The following is a 21798-nucleotide window of genomic DNA, read 5'->3' on the forward strand; positions in this document are numbered from 1 at the left end:
TAAGGACTTCATTAGGCGAACATTACTTGAGGTGGGATTCATATAAATAGAGGTCCCCTCCATTTCATTTTCATCATCACTTGTGGATCAATTCAACTTTCTTAGAGATATTAGCCTAGCTGAAATTTGTCTTGTATCTTGTGGAGATGTGATCTTTTATGGAGTTTTTGCTTATGGAGCTATTCTCTTGCTTCTCTTGCTTTGGAGAATGTCGTTTTGGAACAATAAAAGATTGGTTCATGCATTTTTCTTGTGAGTATTTTTTGCATTTAAATATATTTACGACTATTGCATGGAATGGATATTGTTAGGGTTTCTATGTGCTAAATCTTATTGAAAATTATTCTATGAAATCTTGGCAATGGTATTGTGTGCATTACCTTATTAAGAATTTGTGTGATAATCCCTTGAGTGATCCTTCATGTTAAGCTCTCCTCATTGACTTTGTTCCCTCATAAAATGATAGCTAGAGTTTGAAACTAGGGTTTCCATATTCTTTTACTCCATTTTAGGGTTTAGTTTCCTCCTAAGTAAATCTCCCTTTAGACTCCATCACCCAACGTCAAGCACTGACCTTATTCACATTGTTGATCACACCATAAATCATCCATAAATTTATTTTTTCTCCCCTATTTCTGATTTTCAGCCTCTTAAGGAAAGCCGCTAGGCTAGGGCTAGGGTTAGGGTTAAAATTCAACTAGAGTACATGTGTTGGCTTGGAAAGGATTCAACACGTGGTTGCTAAGTCATTGCTGCAAAATGACCTTTTTCTTGTGGCTAATGCTTCCATTTTAGGGCTGATGTGATTTGCCCTAGGTCAACCCTAATCTAGCCCTAGGCTTCAACTTGGGGCTTGTTGAAGGCTCGTTGTTCCTGAAATTGATCATATCCACTTATTCAAGCCTTTTCTTGGCCAGTGCACCTAGGTAACCCTGTTGACCTTGCATATTCACAAACACTAGGTCACTTTTTGCGCTGAAGAGGCCTTCTGGAGGGCACACATTGCCTTGTTTGAGCTAGTTTGGACTCTATCCTTAAGATGAGTACCTATCCTAAGCCTATCATTGTCACCACCAAGCCTTAGACTTGATATATCCATTAGTTGACCTACATAGGGAAGCCTCCCTTATGGTGAAAGTCCACTAAAGAGCAGGAGGTAGTCGCTATGGTGACAATGGGCCACACCTCATAGTGTTGTCACTTGGTCCAAATCTTTCCTTGTGAGCTCCCTTCACAAGAGAGGCAACATGATACTTTCCTTATGAACACATCCATACTTAGTCCCTGCCACTACCTAGTAGCTCTGATGTAACATTCATGAAAACAAGAAGTAAACCATAAAATCGCTACCTTGGTTACATTGTTCTAAGATATATATAGTTTTGAGGAAGTGGTTACAATACCCATCTGTATACATAGACACCTAGCATGCTGGTCACCACTGCTCATGGACAATGACAAAAATCCGACTAACATGAGATGTGCTGGTTATAAATTGTTGTTGTATGGAATCAATTGGAATATAATGCTCTTATATGCTATCATTGATGAGAGAAAGAGTTGTGTTTCTGTAAATCTTGGATTGTCAAGCCTTATGGTTGCCCATTGTTGCAGGATGCAGGATGTATCTCCCTCAGTGCCATTGTTCTGTATTATTCACCCTTACATACTATATACATGAGAAAACTTTTCATATTTGGTGTCAGATGGTTTGGATTTGCATTGATGTACATGAATATCTATCTTTCTATTAAAATTTGCATATTTTATTCAGTTTTTGTTTGACTGGTTCTTCATACCAATTTTTCTGTCTGGTTTTTGTCTGACCCTTTGTCAATTCTAGTTCTGATAACTTTTAACTGGATGTAGTGATTTTAGTTTGAAGCTATATGATCAGTTATGCATTCCTCATCATTTAGTCACTAATGTGTTCTTATGGTAGTTCAACTGGTGACTGCTTTGTTTGTTTCTGTCCAAATATTTCAATTTCATATGATATATTCCTTTCCTTGTGGGCCAATTGCAAACCAGAGTAGACATACTTGTTATGGTGCGTCTTTAGCATTTATTTCAATATATTAATGCATCATTTGATCCAAATTTCTATTATATTCTTAAATTGTGAAACTTTGGCATGTGAAATTGCTAAAATTGAAAGGTTCAGTTTATTGTTGTAGTGAGCAATTGTCTTTGCTTGAGCTCTGCTTCTGTAAATTCAAGCATTCATTTTAGGATTTCACATATAATCTAGTAAAATAAAGTTTCAACAAACTTTTAATCTATGCTCTATGCAGTTTCTCTGTGGTTTCTATTTTTAAGGTTTGTAGGGAAGATCTAAAAACTAAATGGTAATTATCTTTGACATTTAAGCAAAAAAACATAACATAAGAAATTTTTTCTAATTTATATATTTCATTTTCATGCAGCGCCAATTTTCAGAGTTGTTGCTTAAAGCAGCCAGTGATTATGGAGCCTTAACTACAGCAATTACAGATTTTCAATGGAGTCACAGTTTTAAAGATCCACCATCTGTCTGGGGGGTAAGAAATACAGAATTTGCAATATGTAAATGGAAAAATTTCAACTTTAGAAAAAATTTCAGAAAGCAGGGAGTGCATATCTTTGTGTCCTTTAGACTTTATGCTCAAATTTTTTACTTACCTTATGATTCCCTTTTTTGAAAAAATAAGGAAATAACAACCCTGACTGATGTTGGTTTTAGTGATCTCCCAAATTTTTCCTGGAGTTTTTATTTATTTATTTATTTTTTAAAATTTTTATTCTATATTTCTCTCTTAAATTTTTATTAAAGAAAGACAGCAAAATTAGTGTTTAGTGATTGTCTTTCTACATGGGGACTCTGTATAATGGAAAGTCTATACTTTTATTGAGAATTTATAATGATCAATGCCTGTAACCATGGAAACTCACCATTTCGTGAAAGTAACTAGGACAGCTAGAGGCTCACATTGTGAGGTGAAAAGCAAGATGAAAATGTTTTTCTTTTTGAAGGAGAGTTTATGGGCATTGACTGAAGTAGACATTGATGTCATTTCCAGTTTTGAAATCAAGCCTAAATCTTTTTCTCTTTCATTGTACTATATTTGACGTTGGATTTATAGATGGATAATCACATAATCACTTCACAACTAAGTTGCACGAAACGGGGAAACGGGTACGAGTTTCCGAAATGGGCATGGGTACGAAATGTGACCCCCTGAAATTTTGGAAACGAGGAAGCGCAATATATATATATATATATATTAGGACATTTAAGAAATATGTGCAATCATAAAGCATATATGATACATTCTAATTTATTACATTATGATTAAATTGTCAATGCATAAACTATAAGTCTCTAAATTTACATTACATTTACTCGTGAATGATCACATAATGAAAATAGCAATATCCAAAATCAACCATGAGAAATTTCTAATTTCTTGTTTTGTGCTTGATTGTAAGTCTCCTCCTACATAGTCGAATGACCTTAGTGCTCTTGATTAAATACAAGTTCCATACCCTAGTATCCTACATGCTCTTGATTATTGGTAGTCTCCCCTGCATAGAGGGCTTGGTTCTATTGATTAAATACAAGTTCCATACCCTAGTACGTGACAAAATCCAATGGAAACATTGCAATCCCCCCAATCCTGAAATCCTGAAAAACAGATAAGTCTGCTGGATTTTGAGTGAGATCTAAAATTCTACTTTCTCCATATGAAATCCAATGAGGGCGAAACCACTCTCAAACATCTTGAGTCATTTCATGGTAATGTTAAAAATTTAAGTAAAAGTGACATTCTCCTTTATTTTTCATTTTCAATGTCACTTTTGAACTGCATATCAACACTAGGGCCATAGGCTTGAACATTAGGCTGCCCCACTCAAAAAAATCCTCTTTTTTATAACTTGAGAGGCATCCAGAAGATATTTTAGTCGCCCAATAAAAAATTAGAAGCGAAAAAATAAAAAAAAATACAAGAAAAAGTCAATTTAGAAGAGGAAACTCTGTCATACGACCTTGAAATGCGTTTCCGGTCGTACTAGCCACGTTTCCTCCTCAAGAAATGGGCCAGTATGGCTAGAAACGCGTTTCCAAGCCGTATGGTACGAGTTCCCTCGTTTCTGTTTCGTTTCCGGCCGGAAACGGACCCTTATCCAACGTTTCCTGCAACTTAGCTTCACAATCTAGCTGATGAACCCATGAAAAGTAGAGAGAAGTGCCCTTAGGCTTGCACTTGTGTTAGAGCAATAGCTTATAAGAATTAAGATGATGATTACAATAGTAGGTCATATTCCATAAGAGGGGCCTGCATATTCCATAAGAGGGGTTATGGGCCCACACAAGACTTTCTAGGTTGGTCCTAGCCATAGCTTCGGTTACGATATGACACACCAATTAATGCTGATCGTCACCAAATGTTGTGAAGAAGAATGATGAATGCAAATACACAGCTCAATACAATGTCAGCTGTAACCAACAAATATAGTGGGTTTATGGATACCCAAACCAAAATAGGGAAGATTGGGTTTATGTACCCTCACCCAAATATAGGGTTGGTTGTGCCCAAAAGACGAGTGGGTTTAGGATACCTAGCTCAATATTTTGTTGATCCTAGCTAAAAGTGAAGATTACACTCTTGAATTCAATATCCCCCCTTGATCTAAACAAGAGGCTTCTAACAGAAGGTACATCACAAGATACGTCCTTCATGAAAACTGGATAGGAGCCATAGACCGTTATTACAACCAATCAATCAATCAAGAAGAGCAATGTGGACTGTATGATTTTATAGCTGATGAATACATCGCTATATGGTCCTCAAACAACTGATTAAGTGTTGCAATGACCAATCATCAATCCAACCACAAGAGACCCCAATAGTGGGCATTGATCCAATGTTTTTTCCTTCTACTCTTTTTTAAGGATCTAAAAGAAGAGTTTCCACCATGCCAAGAGAGATTTCAATACGCAAATGAATCTGTTTGATCAGTGTGGATAAGGTGTTGATATAGTTGAGATGTTGACAGTGACGAATTTGTCCTTGCTAAAATAGGTGTAGGATGTGTTCCCTACTAAACAAGGGTAGGATCATCAAAGTTGACTCGCTCAAGTGTTGGAATATCATCAATGGAAGGCTGAAACTTGAACTTGTGCAAATTGGTGGATGAAGGATTTAAAAAATTTGCATCTAGCAATGAGGGCCAATATGCAAGGCCTATTCTCGATAGTCTCATCACAACCTCAATAGGAGTAATAATACCATGTCCATCCATACCAAGTCCATTATCAATATATCCCATCCAACGAAGCAATTTTCGACCCAATTCCTTATGTATGTTGCTAAACATTAGGAGGTGATAGTGCATGTATAGCCACTAAAGGATCAAAAGAAAAGGAAGGTTTGGTGATGCAAGTTGCATATTCTCTCATAACATGCCTTCCCTCTTGTGTATTACATGATCGCCAATGTTAGGAGAAGAAAGCTTATTGAAAAAGCATCCTCAAACTAAATCTTATTAATAAGGAATCAAGAGTCACAAGAGAAGTGACAGCTAAAAGCCTACTGACCTTAATGGGAGAAAGAGCTACTTCTAAGCTAAATTCTAGGACAACAACCAATCATATAATCACATGAATGTGATAGGTGTCCTTTACATATTAAGCTAAACATCCTTTTGACAAGTAAGCTTGAATAAACTGATTCCTAAAACATTTAATGTAGGAAAATATCTAGACTTTTATAAATTTAGGATTATGAGGCGAACATTCTTGTTTAGATAGGATCTGTTAGCTATGTGATCTTCGAGAAGTTGAGTCAGAGGAGCATACCATCTTCCATTGCCCTATTTATTATGATATCCATGGGAAATTTCAATGCTTATTCGGGGGGATCCAAACGCTTTCTAATTTCTTCAATTTCTTAAACCAGAGTTGTGTAATGTTTCTAATTAGGAAAGACAATGATATGCAAAGAAAAACAATAATATGAAACACAAAATTTCAAAACATTCAGTGAACACCCATGTAAACTCCAAAAAGGTCAACTAGCTGAGTAATTTTATTAAGTAAATGGGAGCAATAGTACAATAGTGTGGAAGGAGTGCACTTGGGCTTGCCTCAATGGCAGTCTTGACAAGATCCAGGTGATAAAATAGCAAGCCTAGATGATAGAATAAGCTGCTTCAATGATGCCCTGCGCTGCCCCAAAAAACTGCACTGTCTGTTGGAAAGATGTTGTTGGAAACCCCACTCATGGTGCTCAGAAAATTCTATAAAATTAGCCCCAAGCTCCTCACAAATAATCCACCAAAACCCAGAAATGGTTTGGTCTGGTTCTAACCCCTGAAATTCGGCCCCAAATACCACGTCCTCCTCCAACAACTGGGAAATACGGCCTGCTTGCAAACTCCTAGAAAAAGTCCTCCAATCACTCGCAAAATGTTGAGTCACACTACCCCAAAGGTCTCCTTATTTATCCCGGCAAAACCCAGCTCCAAAACCTGTCCCACAAGTTCCCACGTGTGCCTAGTGAATAGCTTATGCGCTTGCCCTGTATGCACCAAATTTTGCTGCCTTCAATTAGCAATCTCGTGCTCCAAAAATCCTCAAATAGGTTTATTTCTCCTTGAAGCTCCTATGCCAAATTTCTCCCAGCTATTACTACTCGAAAGACAGTTGAAAAGACTCTTCGTCAAATCTGTGAGGGAAGCTGCTAGCTGTGAGAAGCCCTTTACGAACTTCTTATAGTAGGTGCATCAGGGGAGACACTAGAGGTGTGCAGGCCGTGGGGGTGCAGCCATCTACCCCATGTGGGGAAAGTCGACAGAATAAGGGCACCAGATCTCCTCAAAAGGAGTAGGCAGGACAGGGACAGTTAGAGGGTGAAACGAGGGGGTGCTTTTGCTGGTGGAGACTTGTTTTTAGATATCAAGAGCCAGAGGAGGAAGTTGATGTTAGAAACACTGAGAGGGGGGTGAATCAATATTTCCTATTAATTTTCACAATTGGTTAATTCTTAAAGACAATTCAGAGCATCATTATAAAACCATAAACCATATCACATGAAGAGCAGTACACAAGGGATTTGGCTTTAACAAAGCGATGTATTATGTAGTGTACAATGTACATATAGTACTTTACCAGGAAGACCCAGAAGGAAGTGAAACACTCCCAAGAGTTTTCCAACGATTTGGAAGGAAGCCAAGCTCCCTGATGGCCCAGTTACAATGAGTCAATTAACTGCTGCTACAAACACCTGCTGCTTCTGCTGTGACTATCACATCTGTTGCCACTGTTACCTCTGCTTTGACTGCTGCCACACTGAAACTGTCCACAACTTCTATCTGCTTTGCCTCTGCTGCTGTAACTAATCTACCTCTACTGTTGCTCCAAGTCCATCTTTGCTGCTACTGCACCTACTGTCCACTTCAACACTCTCCACACTCTGCTTCTGTTGCTGCTGCCACACTCTCTACTTCAAGCCTTCAACTGCTGCCTTTCCTTTTGCTGCACCACTACTGTCACCTGCTGCTTCTGCTACCATTGTCACATCTACCTTTGCTACCTTTATCTGTTGCCATACCTCTTGCTGCTACTGTTGCACTGCCTCTTTTCACTGTTACCTCTACTACTGTTGTTATCTGCTCTTTGTTGTTGCCATCACCATCTGCAACCATTGCATCACTTACCACTACTCTAACTTACTGTCTTACTGCAATACTTTCACAAAATCTCTTGCCACTTCAAGGCCATCAAGCCCTAGCTGTTGTTGTCCCATGCAACAACCATTGCTTCCATTGTTGCCTTTCTTGCACTCACTGTCTACTGCTGGTACTTTATTCTCTATCAAACCTTGTTATAGGTCAACATACACTTGCAGACCTCTGCTTAGAATGTGTATTGTGGGCCTTAACATGGAAGCTCAAATTGTCATTGGTAGCAATACCACCATCAGCACACACATGCCAGTGTGTATTTGAAGACTGTCTTAAACTCTAGATAGCTTCATTTTTCATCACAAATGTCTCTAGAGCAATCTGTAATATTTTGGTTGAAGTAAATTGATGAGCGCTTCTCAAAACTTGGAGGTGACTACAGTCCTCTTCAAATTGATGTTCAATGCATAGTACAACTCCAAGGATATCTACAGTCTTCTATTTGACTTCACATCATGAAGCCCCAATTTCCAAATATGCCACAAATCCGTTTTGCCAATTATGACTGTTGTCTGCCCATTCATCCACTGCTCACTGCTGCAATTTATATGATACGAATGCTAACTTCACTGCTGTAGAGAATGAAGCGATTATTCTGATGAATCTATCCCAATGTACTGAAGGAATGCCACTGTTCAAGTACTATTGTCTTTTATGGACTTCAAGTGACTGACTAAGACTTGTAAGTATTTATCAGTGTATCTGACTGATATGTTATCATAGAAATCAATCACTGAAGATAGTGCAGGTTATTCTGCTTTAGTAATACATTAAAGTGACTATCCTTTGTTTCTACATACCGTGAATATGTAAAGAACATTATTTAAGTTGATCCCATACTGAAAATACAATGCCTCACTGTCACGTCTGCAGTCTTTAAATGAACAAATTCCAGAGCAGACTTTCAGGCCAGCATTAGCATGCCTCCACCTTCAACTGCATCAACTAGATATGTAACATTCTCAAATGCAACCTGAACTCAGTGCCAGATCTATGTCAAGACCTAGGTCAATGATAGTGAATGAAGAAATGACAAATGAAGGGTCAATTTTCTGGTACAGAGATCAAGGTCATGGTAAGACAAGGTTGCTACAGGTCACAGTTATTGTTCTTCATCAAGAACTCTCACCATATTCACATCCTTTGTTCCAGAATTTCAATTGTTCATAATGTTGTTGTTGAAATATAGTGCTACTGCTACTGTTACAGGTGAAATGCCATGATTATGTGTAATGCGATGTCACTTCTCCAGAGCTTCATACAAATACACAAAACGTGTGCCCAGAAATGCAAATTTTAGGGCATGATCAGTGCACATTCAAGGCTGCAATCCAGCATTCAGAGATCTGATGACTATTGTTGAGAATGTGCAGGAACACAAGCTGAACGTTTCAGATGGCTACTCTAAATTAGTGTCTTCAACAGGTTGATTAGCCCAGCAAAGAAATCCCTGCAAAATAAATCAAACGAATCCCAACAAAGGTGATCGTATCCCAACAAAACTCCAATGAAAGATAGAAAAATGCTTCAGATAAGATGCGTTCGATTTTTAAGGATATGCTGGCCGCAGGGAGAAACTTCACACCTTTTACTTGCTCCACACACGCAGATCATAACCCTAACCAAAAATAAAAATAAAAGAACCCTGGCGGCATGCAGATTTGGCAAATTTTCTTTACATGACCGCAAGCAGAAAACTCTACGTCCAAGATTCATGATGTGAGCTCTGAATATATCTTGACAAAGAATAATGGTGTGTTTATATAGCTTTATGGGCTCTTATAAAATGTGATTGACATGAAATTTCTAGAGAAATTCAATTTTGAATTTAAAAATTTGAACCAAGGAAATTTCCCCTTTTTAAATCTTGATCTCCTTAAAAACTTAAATATATATTTTTAATAAAGGTTCTTTCTTATGATACATGCCGTAGGTTAAGGCACTACATCATCCACTACTGATTGCTGGGTTTTTCACGCCATCCATGAAGCCACATCATTAAACAATGCAATATCATTGCCATATCTTTAATAATTTAATGCTACCTCAACAACCCTATGGGGTTTTGAACCACAAATTGGAGCTTTGACTTTGACCATCCATATCTCACCAACCATGAGGGCCTAAGAAGTGCTCCACATACCATTAGAATCAGTTTGATGAGTAGAATATGATGGCGAGGATTTCTGAGGCGAATCTGTTGCTCCAAAAACGTCAACAAAGACATCGTATCTTCATCATCCAAGGAACTCAAACCCTTGGGCTAGGGTTTCATTCTTGCAACCTTTCATCTATCTAATACATGCACCTTCTCTTGTTTCGACACCAATGACCTGCTGCACACCTGCTCAATCATCTTACAACTACTCCCACTTTGAAATCAATGACAACCTGTTCAACAGTTGAGCATGAGGTTGAGGGCATGCCGGGTTGTGAGGAGAACGTAGATATACCCTGCGTGACACAAGAGTTACCCTTGTTGGAGATTCCTATGATAGCTGTGGGTGACACCTTGAGGGAGAGATTAGAGCATACACCCATAAGGCCATCCATTGACGAGGTGCTAGGAGACACAGACATATCCGCCATTGATGAGGTGCCAAGACACACCGAGGTGTCCACCATTGATGAGGTGCTCAATCATCTTACAACTACTCCCACTTTGACATCAATGAAAACCTGTTCAACAGTTGAGCATGAGGCTGAGGGCATGTAGGGTTGTGAGGAGAACGTAGATATACCCAACGTGACACAAGAGTCACCCTTGTTGGAGATTCCTTTGATAGCTATGGCTGACACCTTGAGGGAGAGATTGGAGCATACACCCATAAGGCCATCCATTGACGAGGTGCTAGGAGACATAGACATATCCGCCATTGATGAGGTGCCAAGACACACCGAAGTATCCACCATTGATGAGGTGCCAAGAGATACAGTGGTATTAGATGATGGCAGCCCGCAACAATTTCATTAGTTCCAGGCTGACCTTCTAGCATTGAAAAGGAAAGCCACGATAGTGCGAGAGGCCATTCTACAGTAGAACAAGGAGTTTGTTGGATTCTCGAATGGTACAAATAGAGTGCACATTGGAGCATTGGAGCAATCCTCTTCAAACATTCATAGATGGGGCTTGTAGCACTAGCAGGTTGCCTCTGCACGTTGGTGAGAGAGAGTTCATGTCACCTAGACAGATTTATATGACAACCAGATTAGTGAGATGAGATGACATGAGTTGTGCAAAGGGCAACATTCACAAAATGGGGGGCTAGCTCCGTGTAAAGGAGTTTGTGCTTTCGATCCTTCCTTTGGGGTTGGATGTCGAGATATTCTGACTTGGTACCGGTGGAGTGGGCGAGACATATGGAGTTGATCATAGGCCGAAGTGAGGGTTAGCGAGCGTGTTCAGGCATCGGGGATACTAGAGGCCCAGGTTGGCATTGTGGTCCAGGCGGGACTACCTACCATTTACCAGATACGCAGATTGACTACAACATCAATGGCATAGTTGACCCAATGGTCAAGTGCGCACATTGGCTTGGGGAGTTTTAGTCAGCACCAGTGGCCATTTAGTTTATGAGGGGACTCCATGGATCATCTGGGTATGCTGGTTGTGCATGGGGTCACAGGATGATTCACACACTTTGGAAGGAGATTGTCAGAAGAGGTGGCGTTGGCAGGCCACCAGACAATGCCTTTTATGGGGCTGGGGATCATCCACAATTATGTGGTGCACATGGGACACAGAGTAGCAAAGTAGTGGCATTGCTATTGGTACATAGGGAGATTCACCCCTTGGGTCCCTCAAGGAGGCTTTGGAGGGAGAATCGATGCACCAGAGGGTATGGTGATGTGACGGTGGAGGTGGTGATGCCAGTAGGGTGTAGACTGACGTGTACTGTCTCAGCTTTAGGCCATGGCATCCAGTGGTGTGTAGGAGCGTATAACATTGAGCAAATATTTGCAGGTAGGCATGGAGATGCATGGTGGTGTGTTGTAGTGTGTTGTTTTTCACTATGGAGTAGGAGGAGCGACTCACTTCGCATTGAGTACATGCGGGGAGTGTCTGGTACAATGACATAGACAGGGTACAAGATGGTATAGCAGTAGCAGGCAGTATCCTGTGGTGTACAGGGATAGGCCACAGTGTACAGTGGCATGCCAAGGAGTACAGGGATACTCGGTGGTATGCAGGGGCGTATGGTGTTGCATAGCAGGGTCTTAGAGTGTTGCCTCTAAAGCGACTTAGGGACGGGGACACTAGACACACATTTGGGTGTCGTTCACCCAAGATCGATGGGGACACAAATGAGCGACATTTGAGGGTATCCATAGGGACTCACATGCCTGTCCCTCTTCTACATCACCTGTAGGAACAAACGATTTAGTTGTTGCCCTTTGACACTCTGGGCATGAGCAGCAAGGTGCAGGGAGTTCACTTGAGATATTTGGATGGGACTCAACGCACTAGGGGAGAGACTTCTTAGCGGTGGCATTAGATCAGGGCAAGAGTTGATAGGTACAAGTTTGGGGAGTCCGTGGATTGTTACGAAGGTTGCGTATGTTCCACCCTTGAGTTCGCACTTACAGGTATGCATGACACATTTTGGGCGAGGCACTCCAAGGTGTCACAGGAGCATATACAACAGGTGGTTGACCTTTCTTATGGGCGGATGTTTAGTCTCTAGGCAGTATCGGGGTGCACTTTCAGGAGATAGGATAACAGATCCCACAATGTGGTATGTTAGGCGCATGGCAATTTTGCATGTGCTAGACTGATTCATGTTGTGTGGAGCCTATATATCGATTGCATGCATGGAGCAAAGACGTGGGGCAAGTGGATTTCAGGAGTTGTCAAGACTACGTTGCAGCAGATCTGACTATGGGATCTGGGGGTTCAGTTGACTGACATGCCACTCCATTTCATGGGGAGCAGGATTGGAGCAAAGGGTGATCTAGCTCACTTTGGGGTTGACACATGGGACATCACTGAGGCCTCCATTATATGGCGAGGCAAGTTTTTCCAGTTGTAGTTCAAAATCAAGATTAGCAATGGATGGGTAAATTTTTATATCAAAGAGATACCTGAGCAAGATGAACTTGGCCTTCATCAATATTTTGCCACCAGGCTTTATGGGAGGAGGATACAATGCGTGCCCAATGGACATTTTGTTAGAATCAGAGTGGCGCAGTGACAACAGGGTGGCACCCTTATGAGACTAGCATGGGACTTGGGCATCACAGTACTTGACAACTTAGCGACCATCAGGGATGAGCTATGGTCACTGAGCTAGCTACTACAGGGGAAGATCATTCAGATCTTCCATTGAGCTTTAGTGAATTGCTAATGGCATGGGGAACTTCATCAACATGGCATGTTGGTCAACAGGAGGATATCAGGGGAAGATCATGCTGGAGAGACTTCATCCACACAAGGATTGGGTTGTATCTTCAAGAGTTTACTCCTAAAATGCATGAGGTGGACTACTTGGTAGGGAAACTTCATGGGGAGTTGGATATAGTCCTACATTATGATGATGCTCTATTCAGTGGCGGTAAGCAGACGGTGTCTGGTTCCTATGTCGGGTTGGACAGTGATTGAAGCCAGGGATGCTTCATGCTGATCATGATGGCTTAGGATCTTGGTACCAAGGGATTTCCCCATGGCAAGATAGTGCAGAGATAAAGGATGACTCAGTGGTAGATTTGGGACCCCGGTATTGTTTGTAGTAACTATTTGGGTCAGCTGATCAAGAGGGTGCTTGTTTAGGCATTGCTTGAGGACAAACAATTTTTGGTGGGGAGGACTGTAATATCCCCAATTTTATATTCCGCATTAGAGACAATTTTGGGAAAAGGGGAAACATTTTCGGCGTTGGGACTTAGGAGGAAAAAGGAAAATTACGGCCTTAGTGGAGAGTGGGAACCACAAGGAGAGAAAATTCGACCCAAGAAGCAATTAGCACTAATGAGATGGCAGAGAAAGGAAGTGGTGCAAATTAGTGAAGGTGGGGACCACCAAGGCCGAGAGGGTCAACAATTATAAATAGAGCTTGGAGTGTTGAATTTCCACGATCTTGGGTTTAGGTTAGAATCTTAAAATCTCTGACGTTACCAAACCAAGAATCTCGACAAGAACTACTTTGCACAGCGCAAAATATAAAGAAGTAAATCACATATGCACAAATATACACAATTTTTAACAAATATTGTACAATAATGTACAACCCAATCTTCGTTATATTAAACTAAATTTGAATAATACAACAATCTATGGTATACAAGATACAATGACAAACTTCGCTGCGCAGACTCTATGTTGTATCTTGTCCTATCGGTACTTCGCTTCTGTACTACTCACTAGCTGCCCCTTAGTCCTTCAAAGGACAACACATCGAGACTCCAGGAGGGCTGGCACCTAACACTGCTGCAAGTCACTTCTGCTGATTGTACACAGGCTCATCAATCTGCTCTCTAAGTTGGCCAATGCTCGAGCTCCAATTTTCCAGGCTAGCAGTCACCTTTGTCCATCAAAGCGTTGCACTTTTAACACCAATATTCACCCAACCTTCAGCTCTTCTTCGTCACTTCAAGATAGCTTGTCTAGGGCTACTTTGGACATCCACACCCTGCCCTCCAACAATATAAAGATGCCCAATCCTTCACTGTGAAAACTGCTCCTAATTGAAGTCTTCTTTCCACCCAAGTCAACTTCAATTGATGGCTCCCACATGCTGCACAATAATCTGATCCAAATCTGGTCAAAACAGTGACCCAACACACAACATATTGTTGCTGCAATACTGTTGTACTGCTGTCCCTGGTTAGGGCTTGTGCATTCTGCAACAACCCTTAAGAAACCAATCTAACAACCTCCTCTTTAATTAAATAATAAATATGAATATTTTAATTATCATATGAATTCTCTTAATATATGAACTAATAATAATGAATTTATTTATTTGTTTTTAGATATTCATAATCATTTATTTAAATTAACATATTTACCTGTTTTAGCTATTTCTAAGAATATTAATAATTAAATTGGTCAAAATTAGCCGTTGGCAATATAGCCGTTTGAGTCTCTGCACACTCTATTTATTCAAGCTAAGCCTGATTGGTTCTTCAACTTGTCCTGACGATGAACCACACTGGTTGGTTCGAAACGCGTCGACAAAAGATTGGTTATGTGATTTTGCCGAAGATTATCTAAACAACCTCCTCTTTGCTGCGGCCTAGGCAAGGTAAGGTGACCTCTTCGTCGGTTGCTGTTATGGGCATGTGGCAACCCTTAAAACCTCCACGCCGCCCTGTTTTGAAGAGGCTAGGCCTGCGGCCTACTATAGTCTGCCGCGACACCCTAACGACCCTCCAAAAACAACCTTCCGTCACCACCGTTCAACCCTCAAACAGTTCGCAAACAACCCCTTGAAGCTTCGACACTCCCTCTAGCTCTCGGATCCCTGAACTAGGCCTAAATTGGCCCTCTCCTCCTTCGCTATCATGCCTCTCCCTTGCTACGGCTAAATCAGAGATCTATCTCTCCTCCAATGAGCTTATCTTCAAGTGTGTGTTGCACCAATGGATGAGGAAATGACTCCTCCATCACCTTCTTTTTATACACACATAGAAGGGCTCCTCCAACATCATTCTAGGGCTTGACAAGCTGTCACAAGCCTAAATAACATTAGGTTGACCTTGACATCTCTTGCGCAAACCCACACTTTGACTTCAAAAATTCATATCTCCATTTCTACAGCTCGGAATCAGATGATTCTCGTTGTGTTAGATTCGTCTTGCCAAGAGCTATCATCCTCATCCATCACATGTCGAAATGTGCTCCTAGTTTTGGCCCAAATCCTGATGGGTGCAAAACCCCTACCTTGCGTTCCAAGCCCACAAGTGACTCTTGTGGCGCTTTGTCCTCCAATCCCCTAACCCCAGGGCTTGGAGTACCTCCCAAGCTACTCAAAACTCAACACTCCCTCTTAGTGAGGGAGGTACTTCCAAGACTAGGAAGTAACTCATCATCATCATTGCTACTCGCAACACTTTGCCAACTCTTGGTGCTCACAATTGCAGCAACCCCTATTCTGTGAACTATGCCTCTCGGAAGTGTCACTATCACTACTGGAAGCACCCTGCTTCTTCTTCTTATCCTGTATCGCTTTCCAATCTCTCCATGATTGCTTCTTGTCAGTTGTAGGAGCACCCTTGCTCCCCACTGACCACGCACTCTTCTTGGACTGCAAAGTCTCCCTTTGAATCTGCAAGCTCCCTCTAGAACTCGACTGCCTTTGAGCCTCTGGAATCTGGACCTTCTTCTCGGGAAGGTGGACCTGAAGCATGCACTTGCACGTGCTTCTCTGGAACCTACACTTGCTCCACCTGCTTCTCATGATCCATAGGCTTGCCCGTCAGCCTATATAGACCATGCTCTCTAACTCCAAGTACGATACCAGCGGAGCTAGAGCCTCTAGGCCTGAGTCTTTCCTTCCCATCTTGGAACAAGACCTCAAACCCCTTCTTCTCGATCATCGAGACAGAAATCACGCTATATCTGAGTCCTGGTACAAACAGTACATCTTGGACCCGCATCACTCGTCCTGTCTCCATTCTAAATGGCACAACACCCGATCCTCGAATCTCCAACTGACTCTTGTCGCCCAACACAATGTGCAACTTTGAGTCCCATTCAACTAGAGTCTCAAAAACCTCCTGTGACCCTATCATATGTTTCGTCGCATCACTGTCCACGTACCATCCATCCTCATCGACAATACCCTGTGAGAAATGGGAGATCATAGCAAAGTCCTCCTCCTCCAATCTCTTGGTAGGATCATCTATCTCAGCAGAAGTGGAAACACCGACGACTTGCGTTGATGTCTTCTTCTCGTCATCTCCCTTCTTCTTCATCGGACATTTCGACAAAAAATGACCCATCTCGCCACAGTTGAAACACTTGACCTTACTCAAGTCCTTCTGCTTACCCTTCATTTATGCTGCAAGTGCCACGTCGTCATCGAAAGTCTTCTTCTTTGGATGAAGATCCTCGTCTCGCAATTCTTCCTGAATGAAGTTGTCCCACAACCTATTCCAATCTGGCAACTAGGGCCAAACTCCATGTGGGTCATCTTATTCATGGTTGATAATATTTTTATTAGATTCCTCTCGTCGAGAAGTGTAGGATTGATCTAAAGATCATCTGATTCCGATAAGTATTTATGGAGATATGATTTTATTTTGATTATGGAATAATTATCAAGCCAACCAACAACTCATGTAGGCTCAGAAGCCCAATAGATGCATCTATTCATCATCAACATTTGTGTATAAATACAGGAGGTCTTTTCCTTATTTGCATACTCTCATCTCATCACATCTCTTTCTCTCACTAGTGCGTGGCGAAATCTTGCACTGGTGCACGCGAAATCTTGCACTGGTGCGCGGCAAAATCTTGGACTAGTGCACGGCGAAGTCTTGGATTGGTGCACGGTGAACAACTCACTGGTGGAGACTTGACAAGTTCGATCTAGAGTTTGCTGCCCTAGTTTAGGGCTGATCTGGGGTTTGCTGCTGCTGATATAAATCAGATCTTTGTACTATTTCTTTCTGCTGAATTATTGAAGATAAAAGAAGATTTGATCAAAGGATTTCTCCATATTGGAGTTTGTCCCTGGCTAGCCCCCACATCTTGTGTCTCTTGTCTTGGCTTTTTTTCTGTCGAACGTTTAATGTTCTATCTGCACTATACTTAATGTACATATGATTGCTAATCTGTGGATAATAATAAGAAAAAGAAGTAAACTGCTCTAAGCATAGAACATACCATCAATGAACATGGTATCAGAGCTGCGGTGAAGACAAAGCCCGAGCAAGAGCAAGAGCAATCACTGAAGAGAAGATTGGCAAGGCTATCCTAAAAGAACTATGGGGTCCTCAACACTCTTCCCTGCCGAAGACAAGCTCCATGAGAAAGCTGATTATCACGGATGGAAGATGTCTCTCGAGCTAACCTTAGAAGATCAAGGAGTGTTGGACCATGTGAGAGGCAATATTGTTGAGCCTCCAAATGCAACCGTTGCTGCCAGAAACAAATGGAAAATCGGTGAAGTCAAAACAAAGAAGATCATCCGAGACTCTATCGACAAGCGCTTGGTGGCCTACATCTCCGACCTGAACACCTCCAAGGAAATCTACGATAGACTGGTGAGTTTATTTAAAGTTAATGATGCAAATCAAGTTTTGTTTCTTAGAAATAAGCTGAAGGAAATTAAGAAGGGCAAAGATGAGAGTATGCAAGCATACTTCTTAAGAATCACCGAGATTAAGAACGATCTCCTATCCATTGGGGAGATTATTACTGATAGGGAAATGGCACTCACGACTCTTGGAGGTCTACCATCCGAATGGTACGTGTTTAGGACTACTCTTCTCAACAATAACATAATTCCTGGATTCGAGGAATTAATGGCAAGATGCATTCAAGAAGAAACAAGGATAGAAGAGCAAGAAATGCCCATGCCTAAAGGTCCTTCTGCTGCCTTTTCTTCTCATGCTAAGAAAAGAAATAATTCCGGGTCTAAATCAAAAAGAAAGGCTGGACCTAAGGGTGGAAGAAAAGGACGATGTTACATTTGCGATAAAGCAAGTCACTATGCAAGAGAATGTCCTGATAGAAGGGACTCACACCGGGACGATGATCAAAATCCCTCTCATAGCAATCAAAGGAATGGCAAATCCAATAGAAGGTAAAAGGAGTGCTAGAAATCAAGGAAGAGGACAACCATTCAAGAAGGCTAGAAATTCTAGGCATGAATCTAACACTGTTGACAATAAGTAGGATGAATATTATCTACCAGCTGCTCTATCTACCTCTGCTCCTTCAGACTCGTTGGGAATTTGGCTTATTGATAGTGGTGCCTCAAGGCACTTCACTGGTTACAAAGAAGTTCTCCATAATTTGATAGAGAAAGAAGCTAACTTGTAAATTGCCCTTGGAAATAATATGAAATATCCCATGAAAGGTGTAGGCAATGTCTCTCTTAAATTGAATCAAGGCAATACGATCCACTTACAGGATGTATTATATGTACTTGACCTCAAAAAGAACTTGGTGTCCATCTCGGCAATGGATGACAAAGGCTACAAGGTGACCTTCAACAATGGCAAGGTACTGTACGGAAAAACAATGTTAAAGATGCCTTTACTCTTGGGTTTCGTGTTGATTCATTATATCAGGTCGGTGGAAGTCCGCTAGGTGTCATGTCTTGTGACACATCTCTTCAGTCCGAACTTTGGCATCGGAGGTTTGCCCATCTTCATTATAAAGCTCTACCTGATGTAAGACAAATGGTGACAGGGATGCCCGAATTCCGAGTAGAGAAAGAAGGTGTATGTCTGGGATGTGCCGAAGGAAAGTTCAAAAGGGGACCATTCCCCTCCAGCCTAAGCAAGACCTCCGATATATTATAGTTGGTTCACTCAGACATATCTGAGTCTGGCATTAAGAGGGAGACTACTGCATCATATACTCCTGAGCAGAATGGTGTGGCGGAAAGGAAGAACCGTATGATTGTGGAAGCTGTCTGTTCCATGCACCATGATCAAAGACTTCCGAAGTTTCTATGGGCAGATGATGTAACAATGCCCGATGTGGAGGAACCCATGGATCCTATTGATCCACCTGAGCCTTCCTCTTCTAGGAAGAGACCCTCTTGGCTTAGGGGGCTACTCGATGATGCTGAAGGACACACTGCGTCCCGAGGAACCTTCCGTGAAAATAAGAAACCTAACAGGTATCAGGGATACCTGATCATCATGAGCACGATCATACAAAATGAGCCTTCATCATTCTTAGATGCTGTCAAGCATCAAGTATGGAAGGATGCTATGACCGAAGAATATGAGCCTATTATGAAGAATGATGTCTGGGAAGTAGTTCCCAGACCTCAAGAAAAGACAATTGTCACTTTTAATTGGATTTACAAGATAAAGCATGCAACAGATGGAAGTATGGAAAAATATAAGGCTCGCTTTGTCGCTTGTGGCTTATCCCAGAAGGAAGGTATAGACTATGACGAGATATTTGCACCTATGGCCAGATATACCACCATCCGCTCGATCATAGCCCTTGCGGCTTCACAAGGATGGAATCTACATCAGATGGATGTCAAGACCGCATTCTTGCATGGTTCGATCAAAGAAGAGGTCTACGTGGAGCAACCCAAAGGATTTGAGATTTATGATCGAAAATCTCATGTATGCAGGTTGAAGAAGGCTCTCTATGGGCTGAAGCAAGCACCCCGAGCATGGCATGAGAAGATCGATAGCTACTTGATGAAGCTGGGATTCACTAGGAGTGAAGTCGATCCTAACCTCTACTTTAAGGTTGAAGATGACAAACCTCTCATACTGGTGCTGTATGTGGATTACCTCTTTCTAACAGGTGCAGACCCTCTCATTCACAAATGTAAGAGGGAGTTGGCTTCTGAATTTGAAATGAAGGACCTAGGATTGATGCACTATTTCCTAGGACTTGAAGTCTGGCAGAAGCCAAGGGAAATTTTCCTATCTCAAGGAAAATATGTGGTGAAGATATTGGAAAGATTCTGTATGGTGGATTGCAAGCCTGTTACTACCCCGATGGAGCTTGACTTTAAGAAGTTAAGCGATAGCGCTGTTGGACCTGTTTTACAAAATGCCACCGAGTATCGGCAACTCGTCAGAGCATTAATGTTCTTAGTGAACTCCCGTCCAGATATATGCTTTGCAGTCAACAGATTAAGTCAACATATGGTTGAACCTCACCACATACATTGGATTGGTGCCAAGAATCTGTTAAGATATCTTCGTGGCACAATTACTTATGGGTTAGATACATTGCCGGAGATGTGAGACTACTTGGATACAGTTATGCTGATTGGGCTGGCAATGTGGTGGACCGTAAGAGCACTTCCAGGTGTTGTTTCTCCTTGGGATTTGCTTCGATATCTTGGATGAGTAGGAAGCAGAAGTCAGTGGCTTTGAGCACCACCGAAGCAGAGTATATTGCTGCTAGCATGGCTTCCTGTGAGGCATTCTAGTTGCGAAAACTCTTCAGTGAGCTGTTTGGATTTACATTGGATACCACCATGATCCTATGTGACAACCAGAGTGGGATTCATTTGTCAGAGAATCCCGTATTTCATGATTGCTCCAAGCATATCGATATCAGGTACAACTATGTTCGAGATATGGTGCAGCGAGGAGCAATAAGGCTCCAACATATCAGTACAGATGAACAGGTCGCCAACATTCTGACAAAGCCCCTAGGAAAGGTCAAATTTTTCACTTTCCGAGAACGACTTGGTGTCGTTCAGAAACCCTCTGATGAGGGTCCTGTATGACATAATGAGCTCTGGGAGCTCCGGGGGGGCGCGGGGTACTTCTTGGAGCGACATATGACCTTAGGGTGACTCACCATCCCCTGGTGGTGTACATGACACCTCATGGCGACTATGTAGCAGGATGATTAGTTCTCCTACGAGGTCTGGATGATGTGTTCTCCATGACGACTATGTAGCAGGATGATTAGTTCTCCTGTGAGGCCTGGATGATGTGTTCTCCATGGCGATTGTGTAGCAGGATGATTAGTTCTCCTGTCGAGGCATCCTACCCATGCAATCTGGGACTCATGGGAAGTACCTCTCATCTGATCAATGAGCAAGGAAATGAGGATAGGGACCATAGTAGTATCGATGGACGCATCGTTGTATCTACCGTACTCCCTATGCTAGAATGACCTTCATTGATCTGGGTCAATGATACTGGTCCGGGACCAGTGGTAGGAGTTGTACCCACTATGACGTTGACTTCGGGTCGGTTGAGACTGGTCTGGGACCAGTGGTACACACTCTGAGACTGACTTTGAGTCAGTATGATACATCCTCGATCATTTCTTCCTCTTCATAATTCGGACAAAGCAGAGCAGATCAGAACAAAGCAGAGCAGAGTAGATTAGAACAGGGCAGAACAGAGCAGAGCAGAGCAGGGGTCACACTGTACAGGGTAGTGCATTTGATTGATGAATAGTAG

General features: G+C 41.8%; 1 protein-coding gene across 1 annotated transcript in view; it reads left to right on the forward strand.

The window, feature by feature from the left end:
- Nucleotides 1-21798, forward strand: part of AUG2 (HAUS augmin-like complex subunit) — a 184958-nt gene that overhangs the window by 155178 nt on the left and 7982 nt on the right. Inside the window, exon 5 of the mRNA XM_089375918.1 lies at nt 2427-2540. Coding sequence (XP_089232044.1) covers nt 2427-2540 — 114 coding nt within the window. The remainder of the gene's footprint in view (nt 1-2426; nt 2541-21798) is intronic.

The sequence above is a fragment of the Pinus tabuliformis genome, chromosome J (assembly GCF_031772625.1).
Source record: "Pinus tabuliformis cultivar Carrire ecotype Pingquan chromosome J, CPIR1, whole genome shotgun sequence".
Taxonomy (NCBI): Eukaryota; Viridiplantae; Streptophyta; class Pinopsida; order Pinales; family Pinaceae; genus Pinus; species Pinus tabuliformis.